General features: G+C 39.8%; 1 protein-coding gene across 2 annotated transcripts in view; it reads right to left on the bottom strand.

Annotated features, from left to right (window-relative positions):
* Positions 1 to 10,648, bottom strand: part of ARID4A (AT-rich interaction domain 4A) — a 93,142-nt gene that overhangs the window by 35,951 nt on the left and 46,543 nt on the right. For both annotated transcript variants that reach the window (XM_023515869.1, XM_003794414.3), the window contains 4 exons: positions 5,953 to 6,025; positions 3,233 to 3,327; positions 2,959 to 3,056; positions 1,335 to 1,566 (listed from right to left, as the gene is read on the bottom strand). In XM_023515869.1, coding sequence (XP_023371637.1) covers positions 1,335 to 1,566; positions 2,959 to 3,056; positions 3,233 to 3,327; positions 5,953 to 6,025 — 498 coding nt within the window. The remainder of the gene's footprint in view (positions 1 to 1,334; positions 1,567 to 2,958; positions 3,057 to 3,232; positions 3,328 to 5,952; positions 6,026 to 10,648) is intronic.

Genomic DNA, 10,648 nt, shown 5'->3' with positions numbered 1-10,648 from the left:
AAAAAAAAAAAAAGAAAACGGTTTCTGAACAACTAAAATAGAAAGTAATTTCACCTTCTCTTTTATTACATATGATTTCACTAAAAGATAAGATATACAACAGAAATTTAAATTTCTTTGACAGTGGAATAAATTCCTTTCTCCTTCTAGAATTTGATAACCCCCCCCCCATGTAGACATCACTGGACATGAGCAGAATGGTAGATAACAATTCCTTCATATGGTAATAGAGAGGAGGAGAAGAACTGGAAGACAGAACCAGGGTACACACAACTGGAGCTGTAAAGTGTGACGAAAAGTTACAGAGGAAGACAAGAAAACACCTGGGCTGAGAGCAGACACCAGAAACAGGAAATTCCCTCACTCAACACCTAGTGATAACCTTTACCACGTGGCCCGCAGTACTCTAAACACCTGTTAGCTGCCGATGAACAACACAGACACGGATCTCAACCTTCATGGTGTGTGAGACAAAACAGACAACACAGAACTATAGACAGAAAGCAGCATTACAGGACTGGAAGTGCCAGAGAGAGAAGGCAGACGACAGTCCTGCAAAGGGTGAGAGGACAGGCTTCAGTGAGGCGATGTTCCACAGACGGACCAGGGGGAGCACGCGTGCCTGGTTTGGCACTAGCACAACCTGATCAAACACAACTAGGAAATGGCGAAAGGTTCCAAGTAGAAGAACTAATGTACAGAATTGTTTTTCAAGTAGCTAAGCTAGTCTACCTGAAGTATAGTTAAATACTGGAAAATAAACTAAAACTAAGTTTACCAGAGTACTTTCATATAATCTGAAAGTGTCTGTAATAAAAAATTTAAAATAGTCCAACTCAGTATATAAATGAGTGAGTCTGTCCTACTAGGCCTTCATTTCCCTGTGAAGGCTTCCATGCCACCTAAAACATCTATACAGAGAATTGTATGCTTTTCTATTAATCTATTTCATGTTTAATTCTCTTACCAAGCCAGGACCCAAGAGGATAGAGGTGGAGTTCTGCCACCCCCACACCTTGAACAAACTGCTAATATAAATCTAAGCTCTTAAGGGCAGTACTGGCTAGGGCTGTCCAACTGCTAGTATAAATCTGGATTTGGAAGGCGCTCTGAGTGAGAATGGAAAATCCTACATAATAGAAGAATTACTTGTAAAACTTACAACTGACAATACTTCCTGGGTGAAGGACACAACTACATCTGTGACTACCTTACAACACAACCAGTGCATGTACTTATGTACCTTCATACCAATCTGAAATATAAATAAATAACTAAACAAATTAAAAATAATGCTAAAAATAAACCAGGTAAAACTAGCATTAAGAACTCACCCTTGGAGATTTAGATTCTATCTCTTCTCTTTCACTTTCACTGTTGGAATCAGTATTTTCCTCAGGTTCAGTCTTCACTTCTATTAAAGGCATTTCTTGATCTGCTCTTAGGGCCTCTTCCATTGGTTCTTCTAAGTCTTTTATTTCCTCTTTTACTTTTGGCTCATGGTGGTGAATTGTTCTAAATTGAATATTTGCAGAACGGCAGTACTCTTCAAAACCATAGAGATACCTAAACAAATATTTCATTTAAGAAATCTTAGTCTTTGCATTTGACTTGAATCTTAGGTTATTAAACACATTTTTTAAAAAATAAAGTCACTTTTTAAAAAAGGTTTTCTGGGCAGTGCCTGTGGCTCAGTGAGTAGGGCACCGGCCCCATACACTGAGGGTTGGCAGGTTCAAACCCGACCCCGGCCAAATTGCAACAAAAAAATAGCCGGGTGTTGTGGCGGGCACCTGTAGTCCCAGCTACTTAGGAGGCTGAGGCAAGAGAATCGCTTAAGCCCAATAGCTGGAGGTTGCTGTGAACTGTGACACCATGGCACTTTCCCGAGGGTCCCAAAGTAAGGCTCTGTCTCTAAAAAAATAAATAAAAAATAAAAAAGGTTTTCTTTCTTTTTGGGGGGTGGGCTGGGGAAAGAGTCTGTTTTGTTGCTGGGGCTAGAGTGCAGTGGCTTCATCACAGCACACTGAAACTTCATTCTCCTAGACTCCAGTGAACCCCTCCCTCAGCCTCCAGAGAAGCTGAGCCTACAGGCACATTCCACACATGTTTCACTTGGCAAATTTTCCTGTGGTTTTTTTTTTTTTTGAGACGGAGCCTCAAGCTATCCCCCTGGGTAGAGTGCCATGGCATCACAGCTCACAGCAACCTCCAACTCCTGAGCTCAAGCGAGTCTCCTGCCTCAGCCTCCCAAGTAGCTGGGACTACAGGCGCTCGCCACAGCGCCTGGCCATTTTTTGGTTGTAGCCATCATTGTTGTTTGGCGGGCCCGGGCTGGGGATTCGAACCTGCCACCTTAGGTGTATGTGGCTGGCGCCTTAGCCGCTTGAGCCACAGGCGCCAAGCCAAATTTTCCTGTGTTTTAAGAGAGATGGGGCCTCACTATGTTGCCCAGACAGGTCTGGAACTCTTGGCCTCAAGTGATCTTTCTGCCTCAGCTTCCCAAAGTACTAGGATTATAGGCATGAACCACCGACCTGGCCAAAGTACTTTTTTTGTTATTAACTTCTTGATGTTTTAGAGAGGATTATAAACAAAAATACTGATCATGAAATAATATGCCTTCCTGAGAAATCTGAAGCTGTGATAACTAAATATAGCTATTATAGTTTTGATACAAAGTTGTTTACCTCAAAAGACACAATTCTGTGATACAGTCTAGATACTTTGCATCCCTGATTTTGGAAAGGAAATCAGGACAATATGAGGAATGAAGTAAAGCAGATTTGATGTGCTGAAATAAGTTTCGATCACAAGTGCTATTAACCTAAATATTTTATACACTTTCTCTAACTGTAAATGATCCTTGATTGATGCAGTCCTATTTAACTTACCAAATTAAATAGAAACTATTCCCTATAAATATGTATTCTTAGATGAATAAACTATACTACTTACTTTCTATAAGCAGTTTTTACATTGTAGGAAGCAGCTGAATTCAAAATAGGAATGCCAAGGTCCATATAAATTTGCTTCCATACGGCTCCACTATCAATCTGGAAAAGCAAATTTTGTGTTAACATTTGCAAAGGGAAGTAATTTTACATTAATACTCTACTTTCATTAGGAAAATGTGTTAATCACCTAAAGTGCATATAATAATGCAATATTAGATGATTTAACTTTTCATCCTCATGTCACCACCTGCTTCAAAGAGCAATGTCACACTTACATTGTCACATCCACCCTGATGATAAACCAGTCTGAAGAGTTTGAAGAGATTGAGATCTTTATAGCCCAAAACAGGTGGTTTGTTGATTGGAGTACCTTTTTAACATAAAAGCACAGTACAATGTTTATTCAAATAAAAATACTAATCTGAAAACAAATCTATCGATTTCTTTTTTTATTACTTAAAATATCTTAATTTTGAAAAAAGTTTAAATTGTTAAAATTTAAATAATTTCATTGTACAGTATTTGCTAATACATTTCAACAAACTGAAAAGTAAAACAAACCCTTTTTGTTTACTTTCTAAGCTTAACAACATACAGACTCCTTTGCCCCACAGTAGTAGGATATAAAACCAACAATGATGGAAGTTAAATATTTAATACATTGTGAGATGTTTGACCAAAAAGATCTTAAAGAGTAAACTAAATTTCAACTGGTAACACTCTACAACCACCAGGATGCTTAAAGTAGATAGGAATTTGAAACAAGACAAATTCAATCTGATCAAGTCTACAATAAAGTCTTCATTTTATTCACTTGTGAATAAAATAGCAGCCATTATTTCATCCAATATGCCAGTATCAACTTCAGAAGAAGTAATCTGCTTAGTACGTATAAAAGAAGAGTTATCTTCTGAAAGGATGTGAGCTTTCCAGTTCAGTTCTTTTTCTGTGGGTCATCATTCCAAATAAACAAACCATTCCTGCTCCTGTCCAGTCTAGTTCTCTACATAGTTCGTGTCTTCCACGCTGTCACCACACAGCCATTTATAAGCATCATCTCTGGAACATTCTATAGCTTCCAAAATGCATTTAAAGTCTTCAGGATATATATTAGTTACTTTTACCTTTTCATTTCAACATATTTTTTTCAATATGTGCCTTGCATCAACTGGAGTCAAAAAATGGAAGTGGTCTATTAGCCTGGCACTGCGCTTCCCCAAACAGTGCTTTAATATGTGAAAAAATACGTCATAGTTAACAGGCGTTAAGTTTTCTGTAAATAAATTCTTACGAGGAGTCATTTGAATAAAATACAGGTCCCCATTTCAATCATATGTATATCGAATGATGACCAAGGCTCCACTGCAGAAGCTTAATCTCACAAGCTACTTGCCAGAGCACACTCCACGCCTGATACAAGTTTGAGTTGCTGGGAGTAGCCACTACTCTCTGGTATTCTTTTTCACCAATAAACATATTTAGTTCTATTCATCCATATTTATATACAAAAGTACAGGAATAGAGGTCATAGAAGGGTTTCCAAAGTGCCTTTCTTTCACTTCTAATTGCGAAAATTCCAATTACTTTTAAAGGTATACCTGCTGACCAAGGACGTGCCTTTATTCCCAAATTCTGAAAAAGCGTATGTGAAAGCAGAATGGGTGGTTTGACTTGTGTGCTATTTCTAGGATCCATTTTAAAGAAGTCACAGTGGACATCTAGCTGTCCATCCAGATTGTTTCCTGAGGTCTCCAAATGTGGAATAAATGTTCTGTCGATTTCAAGGGCAACCACTGTGGAACCAGTTTCAAGCAATGCCTGAGTCAGGATTCCGGGACCTGGATTGCACTCCAGTAATAGTTGTTGAGTTCTTCGTCTCCCCTGCAGAATATGGGCCACGGCCTTGGCTAATTTCTGATTGCTTACATAGCACTTTGGTTGTCCTCAGCACTTGGACACCACAGAGGGTGATTCGTTGAAATCCGGATAGGGCAACTCCTGTAGACAGGACTAAGATAAGCTGCCATGGTTCCCCAATGGCAAGTCCATTCGCGTCGCCATTCCGGACCCCAAAAGGCAAAAGTGACCAGCAACCCCCTGATGCTCGCTGACAACATCTGGCGAGGAGGCAGGCCCAATACTGGAACCCACATGTCCTCGCCTCTACGGTCAGCCCCAAGGATCATCCAGGTTCATTACTTCAGTCAAGTCCAAGTAGAGTGTCCCACATGCAGCATTTTCCTGAGGCTGCACCAGGCAAGATGGAAGTCAACACTCCACATCTATCAATTTCTAATTTTGCATATCTCATTAAAGGTACATAGACAACATAACATTCTCTATGTTCTGTATACAGTTTTGTGGAGGTCTTTAGATTCTAGGAGTTGTACTGCTGTAATAACTGCCAAGGAGTTCGGCAAAACTAAATTAAACCTTGGGACTGCAATGTATGGCCAACAGTGCTTCTGGTTCAAGAAGCTTAAGCATGAACTGACACAATGGAAGTGGGAAGTTTTAGGCCATGGTTCTATTTTCATTGCTTTAACACAAATATTAAGACTCTTAGCAGTAATTGGAAGGATGACTTCTAAAGGCCAAAGAATGTCTGGGATCAATTTATCTGAGGATTCTCTAGGACTAATGAGTGTCAAGCAGTATAATGATTTTCAATGGTTCTATTTCTTCTACCTGTACCATTTTAGATAGGGACTGACCTACTATGTTTAATATGTTCAGACCAAGGACTGGGCTAGACTACTTGTCACAATATAGCATTAGTAATCAATGGTATTTGAATTATTTCTATTCAAAATAGACATCAATTGTTTTTATTCTAAATATTTTAACTATTATCAGGTATAACTAATTCTTAGACTTTACTTTAAAATCTAAATTGATAGATCATGATATTAACAAAAACAATGTATACAGTTAGAATGTAAACTTGAAAAGAAATGACTACATGACTACTTTTAAATAATGAGCATGAAAATACCTCTGTCTTCCATAAACTTATAAAGCTGTTGGAGGAAGTTGTCCCTCTCTTCAGGATCAAGTTCTTCCTCAGGCTGTCAAGGTAAAATATGTAAGTGATTAGCTCAGTGACAGGAAGAGACACATGGCTTTTATTGTTTGTTTTTGTGAACCCAATGAAAGGTGATAAAATTTTATTGAAGCTGGAAAATCTGAGCTTTCTCGAAATCCTATAATGCCCATGTTAAGCCATATTTTGGTGCAGCTGATTTAATGCAACTGTGAAGATAACGCAATATCTACCTTCACCCCACTTAATCACCCTAACCTACCCCTGAGTATCCCCTGAGGACTAAAACTAGCCATTAGGAAAAGACGGAGGAACAGAATGAGAGTGCTGAGTTGTTTTTTTGGTTTTTTTTTTTGAGACAGAGCCTCAAGCTGTCCCCCTGGGTAGAGTGCCGTGGCATTACAGCTCACAGCAACCTCCAACTCCTGGGCTCAAGCAAGTCTCCTGCCTCCGCCTCCCAAGTAGCTGGGACCACAGGCGCCCGCCACAACGCCCGGCTATTTTTTGGTTGCAGCCGTCATTGTTGTTTGGTGGGTCCGGGCTGGGGATTTGAACCCGCCACCTTAGGTGTACATGGCTGGCGCCTTAGCCGGTTGAGCTATAGGTGCTGAGCCAAGTGCTGAGTTTTTAATCTCATTTGGTTTTCTTTTTAAAAAAAAAAAAAAACTCATCAAAATAGTATGTGGCCTATACAAAGATACTGGTAGATGAACACAGTGTATGTATTTATTATATTAAAATAATTCATGTACAAACAGCATTAGAGATTTTGTTATTGTTGAATGAATATAAACCAGGAGTTGCAAAGTCACAGTGGCAAAGGTTTTTTGTTTAGATAGCACAATGCTAGGTGGCTCCTGTGGCTCAAAGGAGTAGGGTGCCGGCCCCATATGCTGGAGGTGGCAAGTTCAAACCCAGCCTGGCCAACATACTGCAGAAAAAAAAAAAAAAAAGAATAAATAGATAGCACAATGCTTTAAAGAAATTTAAATTTATTTATTTATTTATTTTGTAGAGACAGAGTCTTACTTTATTGCCCTTGGTAGAGTGCCATGGCATCTCACAGCTCACAGCAGCCTCCAACTCCTGGGCTTAGTTGATTCTCTTGCCTCAGCCTCCAGAGTAGCTGGGACTACAGGTGCCCACCACAACATCCAGCAATTTTTTTATTGCAGTTTGGCCAGGACTGGGTTTGAACCAGCCATCCTTTGTATATGGGGCCGGCGCCCTAACCACTGAGCAACAGGCACCACCGAAAATTACATATATTTAAATGAGTCACATAAATTCTTTGCCCCAGATCCCATCACTCCCTCCTATCTCGTAATAGTCTATTTTTGATTTGATTTGCTTATATGCCCTCTGCAATTTCTGAAATCTGAAATTAAGACAATGAAAATTATTTCTTAGAGAAGGAAACCAGATACTAATTACTAATTTAGCTATTTAAAAAAAAAAAAAAGACTTTGACAGACATGGTGGTTTATGTGTATAATCCCAGTGCTTTGGAAAGCCAAGGTGAAAGGATCACCTGAGGCTAGGAATTCAAGACCAGCCTGAGTAACATGGCAACACCGCATCTCTACAAAAAATTTAAAAATTAGCTAAGCACAGTGGTGTGTGCCTGTTGTCCACCTACTTGGGAGGCTAAGTCAGGAGGACTGCTTGTGCTCAGGAGTTCAAGGCTATAGTGAGCTATGATCCAGCCTGGGTGACAGAGCGACACCCTGTCTCATTTTAAAAAAAAGAAAGAAAGAAAAAGGACTAATGGAAACATTCCTGTAAAAATAATTATTCCTAAAGATACCTGTTTAAGTGTTCCTTTTTACTATATATAAACCTAATGATGTCTTCCTCTCCTGCGAAGATCTCCCTATTATCAAACAAATGGATTACAGATCTGAAAAGATTTTTGTTTCTGATAGAAAAGACTTAGAGGTTAAAATGTGGGAAAATTTGTACTAAAGTTTAACAATAATATGGAGAAATAAAACATTGATATGTTTCTTCCACATAAATGATCATAACTTAATTTTAAAGTGCTACTTATCTAGGTTCTAAAAGAAGAATTCAGATTTTTGTCTTTGCAAAGCCAAGCACATTAGAACTCCCAAGCAGTAAATGTTGAGTGTTCAGCGTCCAGAGAGCAACAGTCACTTTAAAATTATGTTGTCTAACAGCTAGGCGGGGCCTGTGTCTCAGTGGGGGTGCACCCACCCCATATATGCAGGGTGGTGGGTTCGAACCCAGCCCCAGCAAAACAGCAACAAAAAATAGCCATGTGTTGTGGCAGGTGCCTGTAGTCCCAGCTACTCAGGAGGCTACAGCAAGAGAATTGCCTGAGCCCAGGAGTTGGAGGTTGCTGTGAGCTGTGATGTGATGGCACTCTACCCAGGGTGATAAGGTAAGGCTCTGCCTCTTAAAAAAAAAGATCCATGAGGCAATCAAGAGAAAGGGAGCAAGATCTTCCATTAAATCCTTTATGCTTTAGTACATTCATTGAGAACATAACACTGAAATGCTTTCAGGCTTATGAAACATATAGAAACTTAAGTCAAAGTCCTAGTAAGCCTCCAAAATCAGCAATTTATAAAGTTAATAATTAGTAAAAAGTGAAAAGAGTTCATTACTTCTCAAATCAAGAAATGACAGTTTTGTTTTTTTCCACATATGAATTTTTAAAATCTTACTTTTACAAGGTTAAGTGCCTGTAAGTTAACTTAAGAAAACAAGTAATCCAATAGACCAAGAATCACTAACTTTAAGGACTTGTAGTGTTGGGGTGAAACAAAAACTGGTTATACAAGACTGACTCAATGCTTTGCCTGGGCCCTGTAATCACAACATTCCCTCTTCAGACTAAGACTTCACTCCAGCATTCATTCTCTCAAAGAATTAGAGAAGGCTACTGTATCCAATATATATAAAAGCAATGCTTTAAAAAGACACTGGTTTAAAATTAAAATTGACCCCCTCAAACAAGTGAACAAAATCAACCCATCATTTGCAAATTAGGCATCTATTAAGTTTGTACCAAACATATGATAAATTCTTAACAGATAAAACTTGATTTAAATGCATTTTATTTAAAAGTTAGTAGATGACCAAGAATATTTTAGGTTCCATGAGAAACCATGGCATAGTTTGGTACAGTAACCAGTGTCAAAATAAGATATAAGTGAATAGAGAATTCTACTTACAGACGCAGGCCTACTTGAAAAGAATTTTTTTTTCTATCAAAAATAAATAAATATGGCTCCCCGCCTATAGCTCAACCGGCTAAGGCGCCAGCCACGTACACCTAAGGTGGTGGGTTCGAATCCCCAGCCCGGACCCGCCAAACAACTATGACAGCTGCAACCAAAAAATAGCCGGGTGTTGTGGCGGGCACCTGTGGTCCCAGCTACCTGGGAGGCGGAGGCAGGAGACTCGCTTGAGCCCAGGAATTGGAGGTTGCTGTGAGCTGTAATGCCACAGCACTTTACCCAGGGGGACAGCTTGAGGCTCTGTCTCAAATAAATAAATAAATAAATATGCCAGGTATGGTGGCTCACTCCTGTCATCCCAGCACTTTGGGAGGCTGAGGTGGGAGGATTGCCTGAGTTCAGGAATTTGAGACTTGTCTGAGCAAGAGTGAGAAAAACTGAAAAACCCAGCTGGCACAGCAGCGGCGAACACCTGTAATCCCAGTGGCTTTGGAGGCTGAGGCAGCAGGATACTCACAGCCTGAGTCTGAGGTTGCAGTGAGCTATGACATCACTGTACTCTGCTCAGGGAATAGGGCAGAACTCTGCCTCAACAAAAGTAAACAAATAAATAAGATTTTAAATTTATCTGATTTGTGAAAATTAAAATTGCTTTAAAGCTGTTTCTGGAAATTGGCTGTGCGGCTAGTTACCTTGGAATAAAGCTGCCTATGTTAGAAAATGTCTCCATTTAGAAGAATGTGCCTTCATGACTTCTGATGGGGCTTATATCTGCTTTCTCCGTTCACGGCATTTTTACACCTGTAGCATCTCTCTCCTGGTTGATGGCCAGGAGATGTTGTATTTTTCAAGGGATTTACAGCGGGAGGGGGTTTTAAGAATGGGAGGTGGGGGTCCTTCTTCTGTATATTTATTCAAGCACATAAAAAAAGTAATTATGTCCCCAATAAAATGCCAGTGCAGGAAAGGGGCTTAATGATGTAGAAGAGGCACATATTTGATTATAATTTCAAGATACTCCCGATTTTAGTTAGACTTAGTACACAGCACCCAGCACGAGCTACACTGCACGACTGAGGGTTTTCTGACTTCAGGCACTATCTCTTCAAATTAAGTCCAAACATTTGTTGATGGTTACCATGTGTCAGAGATTGTGCAAAAAGCTGTGGACTGAAAGAACACAGGCGCTTCTACTTTTGCTGCTTTGAGTCTGGCAGGGGTGTAGAAAGGTAAAACAAGCAGGTGTAACACAGAGTGGTAAGTGTTATAAACTTCATCGCAGAGGGAAGAACACAGGAGGAGCAAGTGAAGCAACGGTTTTGCTGGAGATGAAGCTTCAAACCATTTGTGGCCGACAGCCATGGAGTTAGAGCAACCAGCTGAACAGCGTAAGCAGGTGGGGCAGGGAATGGGATTAGGAAAGGTGTCCGTGAGGACACACT

This window comes from Otolemur garnettii, unplaced genomic scaffold (genome assembly GCF_000181295.1).
Source record: "Otolemur garnettii isolate 467f Iridium unplaced genomic scaffold, OtoGar3 scaffold00081, whole genome shotgun sequence".
Lineage (NCBI taxonomy): Eukaryota > Metazoa > Chordata > Mammalia > Primates > Galagidae > Otolemur > Otolemur garnettii.
The sequence above is the reverse complement of the archived record's forward strand: the minus strand, read 5'-3'. Positions and strand labels throughout refer to the sequence as shown.